The sequence below is a fragment of the Peromyscus leucopus genome, chromosome 1 (assembly GCF_004664715.2).
Source record: "Peromyscus leucopus breed LL Stock chromosome 1, UCI_PerLeu_2.1, whole genome shotgun sequence".
Classification (NCBI taxonomy): domain Eukaryota; kingdom Metazoa; phylum Chordata; class Mammalia; order Rodentia; family Cricetidae; genus Peromyscus; species Peromyscus leucopus.
In genome coordinates, this window is record NC_051063.1 from 127,120,272 (window position 1) to 127,142,509 (window position 22,238).

At 37.1% G+C, this 22,238-nt stretch overlaps 1 protein-coding gene across 4 annotated transcripts in view; it reads left to right on the forward strand.

Moving 5' to 3' along the window:
• Luzp2 (leucine zipper protein 2) overlaps positions 1-22,238 on the forward strand; it is a 352,103-nt gene that overhangs the window by 294,155 nt on the left and 35,710 nt on the right. For 3 of the 4 annotated variants that reach the window (XM_028892602.2, XM_028892601.2, XM_028892604.2), the window contains exons 8-9: positions 8,516-8,590; positions 14,258-14,422. In XM_028892602.2, the coding sequence (XP_028748435.1) occupies positions 8,516-8,590; positions 14,258-14,422 (240 nt within the window). Of the gene's footprint in view, positions 1-8,515; positions 8,591-14,257; positions 14,423-15,012; positions 19,879-22,238 lie in introns of those variants that run through there. The other variant, XM_028892603.2, reaches the window with a different exon arrangement.

Below are 22,238 nucleotides of genomic sequence, written 5' to 3' on the forward strand. Positions count from 1 at the left end.
TTAAACATACAAAAGTCTGTCAATGTAATACATCATATAAACAAACTGAAAGAAAAAAAAACACATGATCATTTCATTAGGTGCTGAAAAGGCCTTTGACAAAATCCAACACCACATCATGATAAAGGATTTGGAGAGATCCAGAATACAGGGAACACACCTAAACATAATAAAGGCAATTTACAGCAAGCCAACAGCCAACATCAAATTAAATGGAGAGAAACTCAATACAATTCCACTAAAATCAGGAACAAGACAAGGCTCTCCACTCTCCCCACATCTATTCAATATAGTTCTTGAAGTGCTAGCTAGAGCAATAAGACAACAAAAGGAGATTAAGAGGATACAACTTGGAAAGGAAGAAGTCAAACTTTCACTATTTGCAGACGATATGATAGTATACATAAGTGACCCCAAAAATTCTACCAGGGAACTCCTACATCTGAAAAACACCTTCAGTGATGTGGAAGGATACAATGTTAACTCAAAAAAAAATCAGTAGCTTTCCTATATATAAGTATGATAAACAGATTGAGAAAGAAATCAGAGAAACATCACCCTTTACAATAGCCACAAATAATATAAAATACCTTGGAGTAACTCTAACTAAGCAAAGGAAAGACCTGTATGACAAGAATTTTAAGTCTTTGAAGAAAGAAATTGAAGATATAAAAAAATGGAAAGATCACCCATGCTCACAGATAGGTAGGATTAACATAGTAAAAATGGCTATCTTACCAAAAGCAATCTATAGATTCAATGCAATCCCCATCAAAATCTCAACACAGTTCTTCATAGACCTGGAAAGAACAATACTCAAATTCATATGGAAAAACAAAAACACCAGGATAGCTAAAACAATTCTATACAATAAAGCAACCTCTGAAGTTATCTCCATCCCTGACCTCAAGCTCTACTATAGTACTATAGTAATAAAAAATAGCTTGGTATTGGCATAAATAACATATGGAACAATGGAATCAAATTGAAGACCCTGACATTAACCCACACACCTATGAACACCTAATTTTTGACAAAGAAGCCAAAACTATAAATGGAAAAAAAAGCATCTTCAACAAATGGTGCTGGCATAACTGGATGTTAACATGTACAATATTGCAAATAGATCCATCTCTATCATCATGAACAAAACTCAAGTCCAAGTGGATTAAAGACCTCAACATAAATCCAGTTACTCAGAACCTGATAGAAGAAAAGTAGGAAGTAGTCTTGAACGCATTGGCACAGGAGAACATTTCCTAAATATAACACCAGTAGCACAGACACTGAGAGCAACAATTAATAAATGGGACCTCGTGAAACTGAGCAGCTTCTGTAAGGCAAAGGGCATAGTAAATAAAACAAAATGACAGCCTACAGAATGGGAAAAGATCTTCACCAACCCCACATCTGACAGAGGGCTGATTTCCAAAATATATAGAGTTCAAGAAACTAGACATCAAAATAGTAAACAACCCAATTAAAAAATGGGCTACAGAGCTACACAGAGAATTCTCAACAGAAGAATCTCAAATGGCTGAAAGACGTTTAAGGAATTGCTCCACATCCTTATTCATCAGGGAAATGCATATCAAAATGACTCTGCGATAAAATCTTACTCCTGTCAGAATAGCTAAGATCAAAAACACTGATAACAGCTTATGTTGGAGAGGATGTGGAGCAAAGGGAACACTCCTCCACTGTTGGTGGGAGTGCAAACTTGTAAAGCCACTTTTGGAAATCAGTATGGTGGTTTTTCAGAAAATTGGGAATCAATCTACTTCAAGACCCAACTATACTACTCTTGGGCATATACTCAAGGAATGCTCAGTCACACCACAAGGATGTATGCTCAACTATGTTCATAGCAGTATTATTTATAATAGCCAGAACCTTGAAACAACCTAGATGCCCCTTAACTGAAGGATGGATTAAGAAAATGTGGTACATATACATAATGGAGTACTACTAAGCAGTAAAAAAACAAAAAGGACTTCATGAAATTTGCAGGCAAGTGGATGGAACTAGAAAACATCATCCTGAGTGAGGTAATCCAGACTCAAAAGGACAAACATGGTATGTACTCACTCTTAAGTGGATACTAGATGTAAAGCAAAGGATAACCAGACCACAATCCACACCTCCAGAGAAGCTAGTTAACAAGGAGGACCCTAAGAGGGACATATGGATTGCCCTGGAAAGGGGAAATAGATGAGATCTCTATGAGTAAACTGTGGGGGAAGGGGGTGGCAGTGGCAATGGAGGGTGGGGGAATGGGGGATGAGAACATGAGGGAATGGGATGGTCAGAGCAGGGATGGAGTGGTGGAGCAGTGAGGGAGATACCATGATGGAGGGAGATGTCATAGGGATGGGGAGAAGCTGGGTGCTGGAAAGGTTCTCAGGGTTCCACAGGATGACCCCAGCTTAGACTACTAGCAATAGTAGAGAGGGTATCTGAACTAACTTACCCCAGTAATCAGATTGGTGAATACCCTAGCTGTCATCATAGAGCCTTCATCCAGTAACTGATGGAAGCAGATGCAGAGATGCACAGCCAAGCACCAGGCCGAGCTCCAGAAGTCCAGTCAAAGACAATGAAGAGGGGTTTTATGAACAAGGGGCATCAAGATCATGATGGGGAAACATGCAGAGACAACCAAACCAAACTAGTGGGAACTCATGAACTTTAGACCAACAGCTGTGGAGTCTCCATGGGACTAGACTAGACCTTCTGCATATGAGACACAGTTGTGTAGCTTGATCTGCTTAAGGGGTCCTCTGGCAGTAGGATCAGGATCCATCCCTGGTGCATGAATTAACTTTTTGGACCCCACTACCTATGTTGGGACACCTTGTACAGTCTTGATGCAGGGGGAGGGGCTTGAACCTGCCTCTACTGAATGTACTAGGTTCTGCAAACTCCCCATGGAAGACCTTGACTTGTCAGAGGAGGAAATGGAGGTGGGCTGGGGAGGACGGAGGAGAGGGGGATCTGTGATTGGTATGCAAAATAAAGAAAATATTCCTTAATAAAAAAAGAAAAAAATTGTATGTCAAAGCAGTTGTGATAGTTCATTACTATAATACCAACATTTGGGAATCTGAGAAAAGAAAGTTGCTGTGAATTTGAGCCTAGCCTGAACTACATAGTGAATTTGGGGGTAGCCTGAATATAGAATAAGCCTAATAAAACAAAACAAATAATATATTATATCCTCGTCTTTAGAATTGAGTTTTGAGATATCATATAAAATAAATAACTATAAAACAGAGTTTCTTCCTCAGGCCAGGGAGTTAAGAGAAAAAATTTCGGGGCCATAAAGATTGATTCAAGTATCATTTAAGAGGCCATGCTGACCAGATGCTATTAACTTTTGCATAAGGAAAATAAATTCAATTTACAAAAAAATATTGAAGTTGAAAATTGTACGTGTAAACATACTTCATAAAGGAATGGCTTCTTGAATTTTACAAATTGGTCTGTTAAATTTACTTTAATGGTTCTTATACCCAGCTGTAATGCTAAAGTGCATCTGTGTGTGATTTGGGGAGCCCATTTTGTTTCATACATGTATTGCCTAACTCTCTCAGACATGTTCCAAGTTATTAATATTGAAAAGAGCAGACAATACATCAGATAACCTGATGGCCACAGTTACTTAATATTGGCAATTAAAATGCACTTTTGTTGGAGTGGGGTTAAACAGCAGAATGACATCAGTGATTATGTCTACTGTGTAACTGTGTGGTAAATGTGACTTAGAGATGAAGGAGACGAGGCGACGCAGTGTGGTGTGCTTGTGTCCGCAGAATCATCATCAAATAGGAATTTAAGACTAATGGCCAAGGGATGTGTTTATGCCAATGGTGAAGGTAATTTGCATAAAACACAACGGTATCCTTTAATCAATCTATCTAGCTCCTACTTGGCGATTAAGAGTATCCCTTGGGACTGGAGCAGTGGTTCAGCAGCTGAAAGCACTTATTCCTCTTCCAGAACACACAGACTCAGTGTCTGAGTCCAGTCCAGTCTAGATTTGTTGGCTCAAAGCTGCCTTCAGCTTCAGTTTCAGGGTATCTAATACCCTCTTCTGGCTTCTTGAGACATTTACTCACTCATGTTGAACAAACCCAAGCTGGCACACACACATACACATAAATAAACAACCAATACTTTCTTTAAGAAATCTTAAAAACTGTATCTTGTATGGGCTCATCATTCTCCCTCTGAGAAAATAAAGTATAATCATATAACATTCCCCAGTCTTCAATTTTTCTTGAAACATTTTAAATTACATAGCATATCAGTAATTTTTGAGCATGTACCATTGAATATATGCACATAATTTATTGTGGATTCTATACATGAACATCTTCAGTGATTATGAGTACAGCTGTAGATCCAGGATGCACATATTCAAATTCAAAATGTTTGTATTCAAATTCTATAACTGTGTGATATTAAGCAAGATATTTCATTAATCTCTCTCAGCTTTCCTCATTTTTAAAAGAGGAAACAAACATCATACTGTGTTTTTCCTTGAGTTAACTTGTGTAGTACCACCAACTCTGATGGTCCAAGGTTCAGAGCAAAATGGTATTAGTTTATGAGTCAGATTGTAAGTTTCATGCCATTAACTTATATTTTAGTTAATTCTACAGAATGTGGTAGGTTAGTTGCTGTTGTTCATGCCCTAAGAGAAACTTCAGCCTTAGCATTTCTGCACTGTTTCTGTGTTGTTGTGTAGGAAACCACACACACACACAAAGAACACAAAAACATACACACTACACAAATACATACACAAAATACAAACACATTCACACACTCATGATGTGAAAACTCACACACAATTTATGCTAGATTTTATCTTTTGTTTAAGATTAAATACAGTCTTAGATATCATTTTCTTGGCTCCAGAAAACAAACCAACTGTTGTTGACTGTTTTTTACTTTTTTGCTCTTTAGGGACCCACCATCCAGTTCCCAAATAAATCACACACAGAGGCTTATTCTTTCTTATGAATGCCTGGCCTTAGCTTGGGTTGTTTCTAGCCAGGTTTTCTTAAATTATCCTATCTACCTTTGGCTCTAGGTTCTTCTCTTTATCCTATATACCTTTCTTTACTTCTTACTCCATAGCCTGCTGTGTAGCTGGTTGGGTGGGCCCTGGAGTCCTCCTCCCTCTCTCCCCGCTAGATCCTCTCAGATTTCTCCTCCCATTTATTCTATCTGCTTGCCAGCCCTGCCTACACTTTCCTGCCAAGCTATTGGCCCTTCAGTTCTTTATTAGACCAATCAGGTGCTTTAGACAGGCACAGTAACACAGCTTCACACAGTTAAACAAATGCAGCATAAAAGAATGCAACACATCTTTGAGTCATTAAACAAATGTAACACATCTTAAAATAATATTCTACAATAATCAACAAAAAAGATTTACTATGTAGGATTATAATATTTATTAAAGATTTACCATGGACACCTCTGAACGCTTTGTGTCTCTTTCACTTTTATTGATGAGGATCTTGGCACCAACAACTGGCTATCAGAATTGTTCAAGCAATTTTACAGGCCATACCAGACAAGAGGATGAAAGTTATGCCCCCTATATCAGTACCTCTTTTGGATTTGCTCCCCAAATCTGGCCTTTACATACCACACACCCTACATATCATCACACAGGTTATCCTAAATCTAACATGCTTAATTTGTGTTTAAGACTTTATGATCTTCAATGTTAAAATTATTTTTCTTTCCAGAGGAAGTAAATCATAAACTATCTAAATATTTTTACATTGTGTACACTTCAGAGAAGCCTTTTTTAGAAGACAGAACCAAGACTACTCTTACCTGGAGGAAAGTTTAGAGAGTGAATAGAAATAATCTTATCTACAAGATTTTCAGAAACATAGACTTATGTATCAATGTATGATGGATTAAACCCACATAGATTTAGTCAGGTGCAAATATTTTATAAAATAGTTGCATGAAAGTTCAAATAAAATGTGTCCATTTGTGCATAGCTGAACCTTTGTGCTCTTAGAAGGAAAATCAGTTTCTGCATTGAACACAAAACTGCTATTATTCTTTATTGTGTAGCTGATGTGAAGGTGAGTTCTTAAAACAAAAAGTAAGAAAAAACAAAAAGGAAAAGGAAAGAAAGAAGAAAAGCAGCAATGAGAATTCTTAGGGAAAAGTCTTATTCCCAGGCATGCTGACAGCCAGAGCGTCAGAGTTCTATGGGGGATTTGAAGTTGTAGTTTTAGAATAGTGAATTAAGAAATGATACTAACTTTGACCCCCAAACCATTGTTTCCTTTTCTTTATTTGAGCATCTCATACATGAATACACTCCATTTGTCTCATTTACAACCCGTTTCTGTCACTTCTCCAACTCCTCCCAGGCCCCATCCTGTCTTCATGTCTATAGTTATTTTTGCTGCACACACACACACACACACACACACACACACACACACACACACACAGGCCTCATCCAGGAAATAAGAGGTTTCTCCCACCAGCTGTTTTGCAGCTCCTAGTGAAGGGTACCTGTGAGAAAATGGATGGCTTGGTTGCTGCTGTCCAAGTGACTCTCTCAGGCACACTGAGATGTCCTCCCTCCGTCAGTTGTTGCTAACACTCAACTCTGATTTTGCTATTTAAGTTTCATAAGGCAATTTTAATTGTGCATGATTCTTTCTTTTTTTCCACTCTTATTTGCTTCAGACTTGGAAAATAATTAATCGTGTCACAAGTATTAGCTAATGATTAACTGAAAATGAAAGCTCCTCTGAAATCAATACTGTTTTTTTCTGAGGTGGCATCATATTTTAATTCAGAATGAATTATGTTTTCTCAAGCAAACTTTATAAAGTTAACTTTATTAACCAGTTTACTCTCTGGCTAAGTGCCCTGACTATCATAAGTCCTCACCACCAAGCCATTTCTCCAGCCCAGGAACAGGAGCCATGAGAAGAAGTAATTAATGTACATCCCTATGTTCCCCATTTCCTCTTTTAACCTCATTTTCTTAGTAACAGCTGTCACTAACTCCCATTATACAAATACAGATAGGCAAACATTTGTCTTTGACATTTTTTTTCTCTATATAAAATCAGTGCACACAACTCATGTTTCCTATGTGTTACAAGGTCACTATTGTTTATATTAGGAAATGGTTGAATTAATCCCAATAGAGAATAAGAGTGCAGCACTACTAACACAACATGAAATAAATGTATTTAATTTTTCTTGCTCTTAATATAAATCAAAATAAACCTGAAGGAATACACTCAGAGAATTAAAACTGAAGTGGTACAAATGCTATGTGTTTGTTGGTAATGAGCTTCGCCAAGCTTCATGTTCTTCATTCAGTGATGGTTTATGACTGAAAATTGTTGTCCAAGATCACAGAGCTAAGGCAAGATTAGAATATACATCTTCCTTTTTTCTTTTATTGAAAATAGATTTTTTTCTCATATAGTACATCCCCTCCCTCCACTCTTTCCAGTTCCCCACCTGCACCTCCTCTTTCTCCCAGATCCACTCCCCTCCCCTCTTTTTCCCTTCAGAAAAGAGAAGGCTTCCAAAAGACAACAACCAAATATGACAAAACAAGATACAATAAGAAAACGCAAAAGCCCTTGTATCAAGACTGGACAAGGCAACCCAAAAACAGTTCCAAGAGCAGGCAAAAGAGTCAGAGACCCACGAGCTCCCACTCACCAGTCCTCTGCATACATGTCATGGCTGTTAAGTTGGTGTTTTTGTGGAATATACGTCTTTCAAATATCAAGTCAGTGTTACTTTCACTGAGGAGCCCTGGTTTGACATTTGAAGAAATGAAGAGACATGCTAGTATACAGAGACATAGAGTAAAACCTTAAAAAGAAGAAGGTCAAGCATTGCTTTTTTTTAGTCTTACTGGAATACCACAACAACATTTTGAAGGCTGGGTAGCTCATATGAACCATGTCTGCATAGCCCTCAAGGCTAGACTATCATTTTCAGGTTCTCCTTGATTCAGTGTTTGGAGACTACATTTACTGTTCTGTTTATTTGATGATGGTACTTTCATATTGAGTATTTGATATTTATATTTTATAAAGAGAGAGCACCTTAAACCTTATTATATTCTCAATTGTTCTATCACCAAATAAAAAATTAAAAATCAAATACACAGTTGGGTATCAACACAGGAAGTTGTGGAGATTCAGTTCAGTCCCTAAGGACTAGAAACATCTGATAAGAGGACTAACAAATATAAGCAAGTTTGAGTTAGTCTTTACAAGGTGTTGTGACCCATGAGATTTTAGTCCTTGTTCATTCAGATCATACAGTTCTCTGCATACATCAAATGACTATGTAACTTTGTATTTTTAATCTAAATTTTAAATTTAACTAACAGGCTACATCCTTTTTCCTTTATTCTTTTTCAGTAGAGGAAAAATGTGCAGAGTATATTATAGGGTTTACTGAAATGTGCTGCCTTTCTTCCTTGTTACAGGCCCAACAGCTCACCGAACTGGAACAAAAGTTAGCTGTAGCCAAAAATGAACTTGAGAAAGCAGCTCTTGACAGGGTAAGTTCCCATCCAGGAGCCATCACAGCCCTGGTTTCAGCAGCACAGTGCTCTCTGTTGCCTGTGGTCATCCAGTGCAACTCTTGGCACTGCACAGAAGCTGATCACAGAACTCCTGAATGTGTGCTGTCTTCCTGGCACTCCATGCTCTCCTCATTTTTTCTGCCATAGTAAACTGAGTGAACTCTGTGGGTTTGTGACTTCATCTTTCTTTTATCTTAGTGGCATATTTATTCCATAACACCAAGGATAAACGTACTTAATATGGAAACTATGCAGTTCTGTGCTAACTCTGGAAGAAACAAAGAAAATGGGAGTGACCATGAGTTGTTAAATGTGTCTTAAATGCCTATGCCTTAGAACTCTTCCTCATGTTTGAGAACTTGGAAATGTGCAAAAGGACATTATATGTAGAAGTAATTGTATCAATAACAGAGAATATAGGACTTCATATGTGTTGTACCATCATACTTTGGAATACCAGTACAAACAAAAATTGCAAATAAAATACATTCTGTCTATAAGTAATAAATGTTCAAATACATGAAAAATATTTAAATTATTTATGGTGGTAGAATAAGTAGAAGAACAAATATTAAAATTCTAGATTTAATTCTTCTCTGAGAAATGTGACATAGATGGTTGCAAAAATCACTTGCATTTACCACGTTTCACCCTCCACTCATTGAGTAGAGGCAAACAGCTTGTGCTAGTATTGTGTATGTGTATATATATAAACATTGCACGCATGTTACACATGCAGTGTATACGCACATGCTGCCTGCATATTTATACAAATACTTGTAATTTATGCACAATACAGCTGTATTAAGTAGTTATGAAGACACCTTTCCACATTCAATTTGAACTACTGCTAACCTCGTACATAATATTATTTTCTGCATATCCTTATAGTTCTCAACATCATCTTGCCTAAACTTAAAGTGTTCTGCCTTCTGTCAAGATCTTTCTGTGCTATTGATCACAGTTTAGTGATAATTTCATTGATAATATTGAATAGGAACATGAGTACATTTGTGAACTTATTTTTTTCAATAGTTCATTATATGAACTCAGAAAATTTGTAAAGAAAGGAGGTTGCCTTCTAATTACCCAACTTGAACTGTGGGTATTTTGCTGTGGAACAGACAGGAGAGAGACGAGGTAGGATTGGTTCCCTTTGAAAATCTTCAGGTATCACATTTTAGGAAACCCAATACTGTGTGGATAGTTTGATACTGTGCCATACACCTGGCACTGTCTGGTAGGTTTGAAGACCAGGCTAACATCGGACTGCTTAGGGATACAACTGTCTCTCATAAGCATATATCTTTGCTTTGTTATGATCCAAACATCTTCACAGCTGACATGCGGAGCTTCTCAGACAGAGGATGTAGACCGTGTCACAATAGAGAAATTAGAAAGAACACATCCTGAATGTTAAAGATGTTCCTTTGTAAAAACTGGAGCTCTGAGACAAATTAAATATTCAGAGAAATAAGAAGATATCTCACCAACTTTAGTCCTTTGGAATTACCATTTATTAATTTATCCAAGTTATTAACATTTAATAGTTCAGGGCAGCCTGGCTTCTATTCTTTTGAGTAGATCAAGCATAATTCATTTTACCAAAATTAGTTTTATAAAAGATTTAATTTAAAGGTTTTTTCCAGTGTTCACCTCATCTCATACAACTCATGCTCTGTCGCATTTTACATGTGACTTTTGTACATTTAGCGGAAAATCAAGAGGAAATTTTTCTAGATCACATTTAAAAAATTATTCTTTGTCTTTGTTGCCACTGTCTCTGAAATATGCATTATATCCTAAGAAGACATTGAGTCTTTCAAGGTCCTAAGGCAATCCCCCAAACTTCTAAGACTTTATTATTTTTGGCCATTGAATTATTCTTTCTAACATATTATCCATTATCTGACACTGTATAATTATTTAATTGATCAATGGTTATAGGGTTTTAACATAGCTATTGTGAGATGCTGTGTTGGGCATTACAGGAATCAGAAGATCTATGAGACGTGTTCTTTGTTCCCAGATCACATATAATGGACCAATCAGGAAATAATACTTTCTGACCCACAAGACAATAGAATAATAGAAAATGAATCTTGCATTGAAAATACTTGTGGCTAACACCAAATTCCAGAGCCACGGCACACTGTATTGGTTATAAATAGGCCCATGGTGCAGAACTCAGGGCTACTGCAGAGTCATTCCTTCACCTTTAGCCCTGTGCACTTGTCCCACTATCCATCACTCTCATATGCACCACTGTGCAATGAGCCCATACCCTGCCATAGCGTGTATTGGTCTGGGAGTTGCTGTGGCTAGATAGTCTCCAGGGACAGCCCTCCTGTGTTTAAGTGATCACTTTGGTTGGCTGGCCATGTTCACATCTCCCCAGTGCTATGCTTCATAATCATACCACTTAGATCTTAGGGGTGATTTGAGTTGTTATATGCATAATGAGACTGATGGAAATATTGTCTTCCATGAGGAAAATACCAGAAACGTACCCATTAGTATTATTAGTGAATGAGATAAGATTGCTTTTCTGTGATGAGCATCTCATCTTTAACCTTCATAATTCTGTCACCTCTTTTTTGGCACATGGAACTATAAAAACTTTCACATTATTAGACATTGATTTTAACAAATATCAAGCAAGATGCACATGAGATTTAAAAACTGTAGCTCTAAATTCAGGTGGAAGGGCTATTTCAATCTGTAATGGAAAAAAAACTAGTTTAAAGAAATTGCTCTCCACCACTCTGTAGTTATATGAGAATTTTTTTATATCTTGTGCGTGTTTATCTTTTAGATACCGTGTGCCTCATGTTCAAATAACCTTAACTATCACATAATACTGTGAGAACATCTTCACATTCCAATTTTGTCCTCAATGTTATTTCTAATGAATGAAGTGTCAGTTTATTAGACCAAAATAACCAAAAGAACCTCAAGATCTATGAATCAGTTCTGAGTTTCCAGAAAATTAATTATTTATTCATAACTGGAGTACACTGGAAAATGGTACATTTTAGCTACAGAATCTGCAACTCCAGGAGTGGAGGGCAAAACAAATGGGGAAAGTGGTCGATCAAGATCACCTGAGAAAAGAATAGTTCTTCAGCTCCAGAGGAAAGCAGGCAGCATACGTCACCTCTTACTTCAGTAAGGGACATCTGGTTACAGTGAACTTCAAAGTAAATAGTTACCTGAAGCTTTGGTATAGACCACCCTGGAAGTATAATGATGATGTAATGGACTGTGCTATCAGGTCATTGTGTGTATTCTGTCCCTGGACCTGTGTGAACACAACCCTGGCAGCATCAGAAACAGGCTTGTTCAGTTAGAGGCACTCTATCGGAGTGGTAGCAAAACAATGACATTAATTCTGGTGACAAACCTCAGACCATGTTCTCTGGTAGTATTGATGTAGGCTGTCCACTTACTGTACCAAAATGTAAGACAGGAGGTCCTGGTGTAGGCTGTGGTCCCAAGAATGAACACAGGAAGGAAGATGTTAAGAACAGCTTGAAACGGAGAACAAATCATTCTCTACTCCCCCTTGAATGGTTAGAGACAGAGTGTGGACTATATTAACCTGGAGGTCTCCTGATGAGGTCAGAGGCCTCTGAGTACATATATTTGACACAGAATCTAAAGTAAAATTGAATACATGTGCACTGTCTTTCACAATACATCAAAACATATTTACTTTAAAATCATCATTTGAACTTCATGGCTGTCCATTACTTTTAGCATCTGAGTTGAGTTATTGCTCTGACTTAGAGATTTATTTACCAACTGAAAATACACTGCAACCTCTCAAAGACTCATCTGTTAGATATATGAGGTGAACAGTACGAAAGAAAAAAAAAAGCATGTAAACAGGAAATAATGTTGCTTTCTGCAGGGTCTCAGTATTGAAACCCTCTATTAAAGACTTTTATCTCTATATTCATAGCCATCTCATGCTGATAATTCCATCAGTCAAATGTCAAAAACCACATAATCTTTAATATGACCAACACTGTTCACAAGTCTAAAGGCCAATGGCCATCTTTCTTTTTAAGATTTATTTTTATTTTTAAATTATATGTGTGGGTGTGGGTCAGGGAATTTTATATACAAATACAGTGCTACCAGGGGACAGAAGACAGTGTTGCATGTGCTGATGCTGGGAACCAAGCTCCAGTCCTCTATAGGAACAGTATACAGTCTTAACTGCTGAGACATCTCTCTAGCCCTAAGACTGTCAAAAGGATGCTGTGGAAATTCCCTGTGTACAAGCATTATCTTTTCAAATGGCTTTATACTATTTCCCCTAGAAGCCTCTAGGAGTGAGGGCTCAACCTGAATGTCCTTTCCTATTGTTCCCATGTAGAGCATGTAGTTTCACCTTAACAGTACCAACATTTTTAACAGCTATATGCAGTTTATTGGTATCTGTCCCATGCCTACCACTTTAACCACACTCACATGCATTTTCTCACTGAACTACTTATATGTCACATCCTTCTGTGGCACTTTCTGCTTTGAAGACTGATTAGAAACCTTACTAAATGCAACGAACAGCATCCCTCCCACAGCCTGATTATGCCCTTTTGAAATGTTCTCCATCAAACCAGTTAGGCCATTGCTTTTTAATTCAGCCTCATGAACATTTCTTTGTAGAAGCAGAATACAAGCAGAGTATTTGCCAGGATGTAGGATATGTGACCTCTCAATTATTTTCTGTTACAATCCTTCTTGCCCTCTGAGGCCTCTTGAGCCAAGGTTCACTGTCCTCATTTCTACTAGGATACTGGTCCCCATATCCCCACTAAAATCACCTACCAAATATTACTTCTAGTTTTTTAGAATTATCTGAAGTTTTGAACTGCTCTATCTTCCCTTGCAAGCCAGTTCCAAGGACTTACAGGCAATATGATCAGGTCTATATCAGCAAAAGATCCATATCTTAGCATCAATTTCCTGAGTTAATTATTTTTCTCAGCAATGCAACCAAATATCTGGTGAAAAGTAACCTAAAGACAGAAGGATTTAGTGTGGCTCATGGTTTGAGGGGTTCCATGGGAATTCAAATTACTGACAATGTGAAATGACATCGTGAATACAAATGTATTGGACCACATTCATGGCTCCTGACAATGACTGAGACCCTCCTGGGTCATCCTGGGAGGGAATACATGGTAGCAGGAATGGCTCTCAGATGCACTGGCAATAGCTTGGGATGCTTGATCAGATCTCACCAGATCAGGTAGCAAAAAGAGATGAAGGAAGTGGGAAGAGAGAAAGGGAGGGAGATGGAGAGAGGGTGAGAGTGGAGAACAAGAGAACAGAGCAAGAGCCAAATCAGAGATCGAAAATCAGGTCAGAATTATGTTCATGCTATTTCCACTTAAGGCCCGTCTCCCAACATCCCATTCCCTCATCCTAGGTTCCACAGCCTTAATGATGCCACCAGCAGGGCACAAGGTGTTCTAGTATAGAACCTACTGTAGACACCACATTGAAACAGAACAAGAGATTTCATTTGAAAACCTGTCTGTATTTGTATGGCGTGAGTGTAATTTAAGACCAATGTGGGGAATGGTAACAAGAACCACAGGTAAAAAATGTTAACCCTTCTCTTGCTCTCAGGAATCACAGATGAAAGCAATGAAAGAGACTGTACAGCTCTGCTTGACATCAGTTTTCCGTGATCAACCTCCTCCTCTCAGTCTCTTCCCATCAAATCCAACACAGATGTTACATCCATCCAGGACAATTGCTTCCAAGATTCCAGATTCGAGGACAAAAAGCAAGGTACATTTCAATCCATGTGTTAGCAGTAATGACTACTAAAGTATTGTCTCTAAGCTCTATTGTGTAGACTCAGCTCACTGCATCCACACAGGTCAATAAATTCAATGAATGATTAGGCAGCTCTCAGCAAGAGATAACTCTGTCGGCAGTCCCCATGGCCACACGGGAAAGGCTATCAGAAAGAACGTTTTATTATCAAACAGCTTGGTTCATAAGCAGGAAATTCTAATTGTTGACATTACAACAACAACAAAAATAGAAAAACAATGCATTTTTAGTAATTTTTTTAAATACTTATACTATGTTCTGATAAACAGCACAGATAGGGACCCTCTTTGGAGGCATAAGCTACATCCTTGTAAAAACATGCACATTTAAATTAAGTATATAACATTCAGCCCATGAGAATCATTTTACAGTGTGTAGAAAATTATGACATGAAGGACCTCACCACATAGGTTGTCAATTAGATCATCTTGTATTGGCTTCCAGTCACTTTTTAAAAATTTATATTTTAAGGAATTTTAACATGCCTCCTCCATGTTTCAGAGCAACTGATCTGTAAGTTGTCTCATCAAATTTCCCAACAGCTGACTATCATCAGAGATTCAGTGGCTTCCTCCGCACACACTTTGATTTGGTCTACAGAAACAGCTTGGTGGTCTCTATGTGTTAATAAACTCAGATAGCCTGAAAGAGATGTTGGAGAAGGAGTTTTGTACCAGGCAGTGCTCTGGAAGGAGTAGCCTCCCTAGTCATTTGCCATGAGGATGTATCATGCACAGCCATGATGCCACGAGATGTATCAATGCACAGCCATGATGCCACGAGGATGTATGTCATGCACAGCAGGCTGACTTAGACAGGTAAGGTCTAAAGACACTTGAGCCACAGGAATACAGTGGAACACTGGGCTGTACTACAGATGAGCTTAATTCCTGTTTATTTCTTATTGTTCTTATTCTGGCATTGCTACTTGCAGTTGTGGGCATAAAAGATTTAGTAGTTTATGTAACCTTGTGATATATCAGCATACTATCTCATAAAAAATTCATGAAATTGCATTTCCATTGTTTCATTTTACCACCTTTGCCCTAATTGTGTGTTGAAGAATACTTATAATTTCAAAGTAAATGTTTTCCATACATTGTTTCCTGTTTTTTTTTTTTTCCTGAAAATTCTAGGTTCAAAATAGTGGATTATTTGTAACTCAAACAATAGAAGCACATGAAACTGTACTGTTCTGTTCATCAGAGGAGGTACTCAGAAAATTTCTTGAAATGACTAAACACATGCTCCCCCACACAATCTCACACTGATGAGCAAGCCATGGCCTGTTTCCTCTATGTCTGGGGCAGAAGCAAATGTCATCTAAAACCGATGACTTCCAGCCAAGTATCCCTCAATTCTGTGAGCATGTGACTTTTGTCTCCAGCTCAAACTATATTGCTTAAATGAATTATTAGAACTAGGATCTTTATGACCTTGGATATATTGAGGAAATTACTGAGGGTTGTTTTTATTGATTTTCTAGAATTAAATGTATTTTCTTTCATCGAAATTAATAAATACTTATTATCTGTCTTGGTTTATCACAGAAGAGAGCAAGGAGAATTTAACCAAGAAGATTTCAGATTGCTTATTTTTCAAAAAACAATAATAAAAAAAGTCCAATTGTTTAAGATGAATTTCAATAAATCTAGGCTAATGTAATCTGCAGTATTGTGTTTTAGAGATTAGCATTAAAAGCTTGTCTAATGTTTATGTTTTGTCTGTGTTATTCATCTTTTTAATAGTGGCAGAAATTGTGTTTTATGTGTGCTCAGGGCATAATCTCTATCCAGGCACCTAGCAGATAATATTGTTCTTAGTCCTGAATCGTATAACATGGTGTAGCGTATACAAGAAAATCAAACTCATCAGTCATGAGAGACTTTTTCTCTGTAAAAGAAAAGTAACATGCTTTGTGTATGAAGGTAGAGCCTGAACACAGGGCCTTGCAAATGTTCTCCTAAGGATCTGGAGTCTCAATCCACACATAGTTTGTTTGGTTTTTGTGTTTATTTGAAGCAGGGCCTCAGTACCTAGCCCTGCCTTGCTTGAAACTCTCTCCATAGACTAGGTTGGCCTTGGATTCATAGAGATCTGATGGTCTTTCCTCTTGAGGCTTGGCCCACGTGTAATGTGGGGATCTAACAAAGCAAGTCCACATAGTTTATCTGGTAGTTAAAAGGAGGTTTATTTTGGGGGTAACTTACAGCCAGCCAGTAAAGTGGTTGGTTACAGGATCTGGGAGAGGTGAGGTGCAGTCCAGCATGGTTCTCTGGAGAACTCTTGATTTGGTCTGCGATCCGTCAGATCTAGCAAATCCAGCATCCAGGATCACTAGGAGCCAAGAGGGCCTGCACATGCAGATCTCAGGTCTTAAGAGCTCCTGTCTCAGCCATGCCCCAGGGACAGGTGTGGCAGTTACCGGCTGCCTCACTGGGGGATGCTTCAAGGTCAAAGCTGGAACAGCTCCCCACTACACACATGTACTTTTTAAATTAGCACATTGAGCTGGTTAAGTGTTAGAAAGAGTGGGTTGTAGCCCATGAAGTGCTGTACCTGACACAGCTGCCTGAGAGTCAGTCTACTCTGTCCCTTTGGAATTCTGTCTTCTCGGGGGATCTGCGACAGCTGTGGTAATATGAGCACTTAAAACAGGGTTCTGTCTTCCATGCTACTGCACCGTTTTCATCAGTTACATCTGTTTTCATTTAACATTTTTATTTTTATTTTAAACTTGAAACATAATGTACAAAATGATGTCTTTCATGTTTACGTTTCCATACGTGTAAGTTTTGTGTGTTGTTAATCGCACATCATAATCCTCCTCCCCCTCCCTCTTCCTGTGAGTCATCCATCTCCAAAAAGCCTTTACCCATTTATCTCTATTTATAGCTGTATCTACATATCTGTAGCATTTGTCGGTCTAGCTATCTACCATTATTACCACCAATCTATCATCTACAAATCATCTATCTACCCATCTATCTAACATATCATCAAACACTCCATCATTATCTATACAATATTTGAGAGGTAAAAATGTGTTATTTTTCTTACTAGGCCTAGCTTGTTTTGTTTAACACAATGAGTTACAGTTTTGTACATTTTCCTGATGATAATATAAAACTGTTTTCTGTGGCTTAGTGACCCTCATTGTGTTTAAGTACCACATATTCTTTTGATGTTCATTTGTTGATTGGCATTTAAATTATTTCTGTATCCTGACTACTGTGATTAGTGCTATAATGGATGTGATGCTTGTTCATTCCTGTAGTATTTGGACATCACTCATGCTTCTCTATAGTTATTTGGACACAGTCCTTCGGGTGTATACCAGGAGAGTTGTGCTGGTTTCAACTTCATGAGGAAATCCATTCTTATTTGCATATAATGGCTGCATATTTTATATTCCCACCAGTAAGGAATAAAGGCTCTTTCTTCATATTCTTGCCAGTGTTGTTTGATTCCCAGATTAAAGTCATTCTGACTGAGATGGACTCTCTATGCAGAACCTTTAAAAAATATTTTGAGCATGTATATCTCTCTCCTTTTTTGAGAGCTATCTGTTTGATTCATCTGTATGTTTATTTTTGAGAATTAATTTGTTGATTTCTTTATATATTCTAGATATTAATCCCTCATTAAATTAACATCTATCCAGGACTTTCATTCTGTTAGCTGTCTCCTCACTCTGTTAATTGTTTTCTTTGCTGAACAGAAAGAAACACTTCTATTTCATGCAGTCTCATTTGTCAGTTGTTGACTTTATTTTCTGGGCTGTTTGGGTTCCTTTTCAGACAGTCTTTGTCTAAGAATCTGTCTTGAAATGTTTTCTCATGACAATTTTGAAGCATTAGGTCTTACATTACGCTTATTGTTCCAATTGGGAAGTTTTGTACGTGGTGAGAGACATTCTTGAGCATCTAAATATCCATTTTTCTCAGCACAAGTTTTGAAAGGGCTGTTTTTTTCTCTAATGTATGCTTTTGATATCTTTATTGAAAACAAACCGCTTGTCACTGTATGGATTTATTTTTAAGTCTTCTGTTCTCTTCCACTGTTCTACTTACCTGTTTTGGTGTCAGTACTGTGCTCGTTTTGTTCCTATGGTTCTGCAGAACAGTTTGAATAAAGTCTCATTTTTATCTTCTTTTGCTCTGTATTGTTTGTGGTATTTGGAATAATCTATACTTGTATATTAATTTCAGCATTTCCTCTAATTCTGAGAAATGTCACTACAGTTTTCAATCAAGATTTGCATTCAACCCATCAATCACTTTCACTTTCAGTAACATAGCTATTTGAACAATATTAGTTCTGCTGATCCTTGGCCATGGGAGCACTCTGCATCCTCCAGTGTCCTCTTCCACTCTTTCTTCAATCTTTCACAGTTTCCATTTTAGACTTCTTTCCACCTTGGTTATATCTATGCCTTGCTATTTTATTTTTCTCTTGAAACTATTATAGATGTGATTTTCTTCCCAATTTCCTTCTCAGCCTTTGAAATCTTCCTTAGTGGTGTTTTGTGCAGCTCTCCCTGAAATTTGTGAGACACATCTAAAATAACAATTTTAAGCCTGTACATAGAAAAAGACAAAAGTAGCTCAAGTGGTAACATTTGATATTACTTTATTCCTTCTAGAAGATTCATGATGTAAACCTTCTGATTTTTCTATCCAAGTGCTTGTGTATGTATGCTGTATGCACATATATTGTGTACATGTGATACATAAATATATGTTTATGTATTTTGAAGCCAAGTGTTAATTACACTACTACAGACCTTTAAGTAATACTGGAGAAAATTTATAAAATAATTTATATGCTTTCTCATCATTTTGTACTCATTCCCTTGGCTACTATTGCTATATTAGCCATTAGTCCCACAGTGCATGCCTGCTCTACAATGTTCCTATCATCACCTGTACTGCAGCATGCCTGCTCCATGAGCCCTTAGTCCCACAGAGCATGCCTGTTCTACAGTCCTCCTGTCACTTGAGTTTCTCCTGAGCAGATGCAGTTAGGCTTCCTTACCCTCTATCATTACATCCTCCAAAGTTGTTAATTCTTCATTCTGTCTAACTTGAGTGCATTTTTTCTACCTTCTCAGGAAGATATTTTTATGCCTCCACTGCAAGGAACGCAGAGATCTTGTAGCTCACACCTGGGTCTGTCTTGTTCTCAGGAAGGTGACTGGGCTTATCTTCTTCATCAGTCTGGCATGGTCTTTTCAGAGAATTAACTTGAAATGGAATTTAATGCATGTTTATTTTCTTACTTGATGTAGTTTTGGAAAATATGTATCATTGAATATTGCCTTCAACTAAATTTCCTTCTACACATACACTATGAGTGTGCTAGATTCTGAGAAATATTTGAAGGCATGGATGTGCACAAGGCAGATGACCAAGTCTTATATATTTTTAACTTTTAAATTTTAATTTAAAATTTAATTTAATTTAGTGTTTAGAATTCCATGCTCTAAATAGCTTTGATTAAAGATAAAGATTAAGGATATTATTGGTTCTAAATATGTCTGAGAGAATGTATTTGTGATGTCTTTGCTAGATAAAACATTTATTTTATAGATAATGGTGTTTACATAGAAAGATAAATGCAAAAGTGCAAACCAGGAAATATAATTTTTATCTTGAACAAACTAAACATAACTAGAGTGAAAAGAGCAAACCATGGAAGCTGATTTCTCTAATCCTGTGACAAGTGATGGCAGCTTGACTATGGTGTAAAAAATGGAAATTGAATCCCAGGTATACTGATGGAGAGAACTGGTGTAAACTTACAATTAAGTGTGTCACTGAAGTGTGCAACTCGTATGACCTCTTGACTTCAGGGGAAGGTGTACAGAGAGGAGGCCAAGGTTGTAGTCAGAGTTTGCATACATAGATGGCATGAATGATAAGAGAGGTTTTTAAAGGAAAGACAATTGGATTGTTTTCCATATGCTACTAAACAGTGAAAATATGTATGGTTTTATAATATTATGTCTTTTATATCTATGTAGTGAATATATATGAATATATATATAGAGAGAGAGAGAGAATATAGGTATATGCTACTATTTTGTTCCAGCTCTTTGTTAATGATAGCTCTGTGATAGACTGAAGGTGGTAGTATTTACATTATTAAAATTGGTAATCAGAATCCTCCAAAGCCACAGAGATATAATATAGTATTATTCTTTATTAGTGTGTATATTCATGTATACAAGTGTGTGCATGTCTGTGTGGGTAGTATATTTAAAACATTAACATCACATTATTGCCATCATAAATGATATGCAAACACCATATAAGTTCATACTTTTATTCTTTCCTACTACTTACATGATAGAACTAAACACATAGCAAGATGCTGAGAAAGTAAGTTATTATTTTTAAAAGAATAAATTTTATATTACCCATGAATTTTTAATTATATGAATTTTAATTTAATTTAAACATGGTTGTATGTTATTATTTAGAATATATATAAATATTCTAAATGATAATATATATAAATATATAGCAAAAAGAGCAAGAAACATATTACCCAAAGTTCTATCACTTTACATGAAATTATATTAATCTAGCGGTAATACACTGGTGATTTGTGTGTGTGTGTGTGTGTGTGTGTGTGTGTGTGTGTGTGTCTATGTATATGCATCTGTATTATATGTGTGTTTGCATGTGTGTAAAATATGTATATATGCTACATGCATGTGGATATACAGACTCTTTTTCACATATGGAGGCCAGTGGAGGATGTGGGCATCTTCCTGTGTTGCTTTCCAACTTATGGACTTGAAACAGTTTCTCAGTCAACTTGAAGCTTGCTGTTATAACTCAAATTGCTGGAGAGGGAGGTCTCAAAATCCACCTGTTTCGTTTCCCAGTATTACCGAGGTGCCATACATGCACAGTTCTGCCTGGCTTTTTACACTGGTGCTCAGAAGTCAAACGCAAGCCATCATGTTTATAATGCAAGTCCTCTCACCCTTTCAATCATCTATTTATTCGATGTGTACAACTCCATAATGGAGAAATAAACATCTTTGATTTGGTAATCAGCTTTAACAAAATTCATTTTTTCTACTTTGTAGTTAATAATGCTATCAAATTACTTCACTTTTTAATAAACCCCCTTCTTTATCTCTTTATCTATAAAGTGCAAATAAAATCACCAACAACCTTGTAAAGCTGTTGTGGAAATACAGTGAAAAAATCCACCATTTAGTAGTGTGGATCCCTGGGAATGTGGGCAAAAGACACATGAAATAAAAATAAAAATAAATGAAATAAAAAGCCCCGGAAGAGGTCTCAGCCATTAAGAGCATGCACTGCTCCTGCAGAGGACCTGAATTCAGTATCCAGAATCCATGTCAGGTGGCTCACAAGCAATTTTAACTCCAAGGCATCTTTCCTCTGATGATACTCTATGAGAAACATGCATGTGAATAAAAATACAACAAATATTGAAACAATAAAGTTCTTAGTAAGGTACATTTTTCAACATAGCCATACCATTCTTTAACTGACCCACTGTGAGGACACAATGCATCCACTCACAGAAATGTAACATTACTTTTAGCATGACAGTGAAGCAAAAAATAAGAAAACTCATTTAACATCAGGGGTCACCACAGCAATGCTATAAACGATAACAAATAAAAGAAACACAGATATACCACACCAGGAAAATGCTGAGATTGCCTTAAGGGGACCCCTGTTTTAGTCCATCCCAGAATATATAATTTTGTTGATCTTGG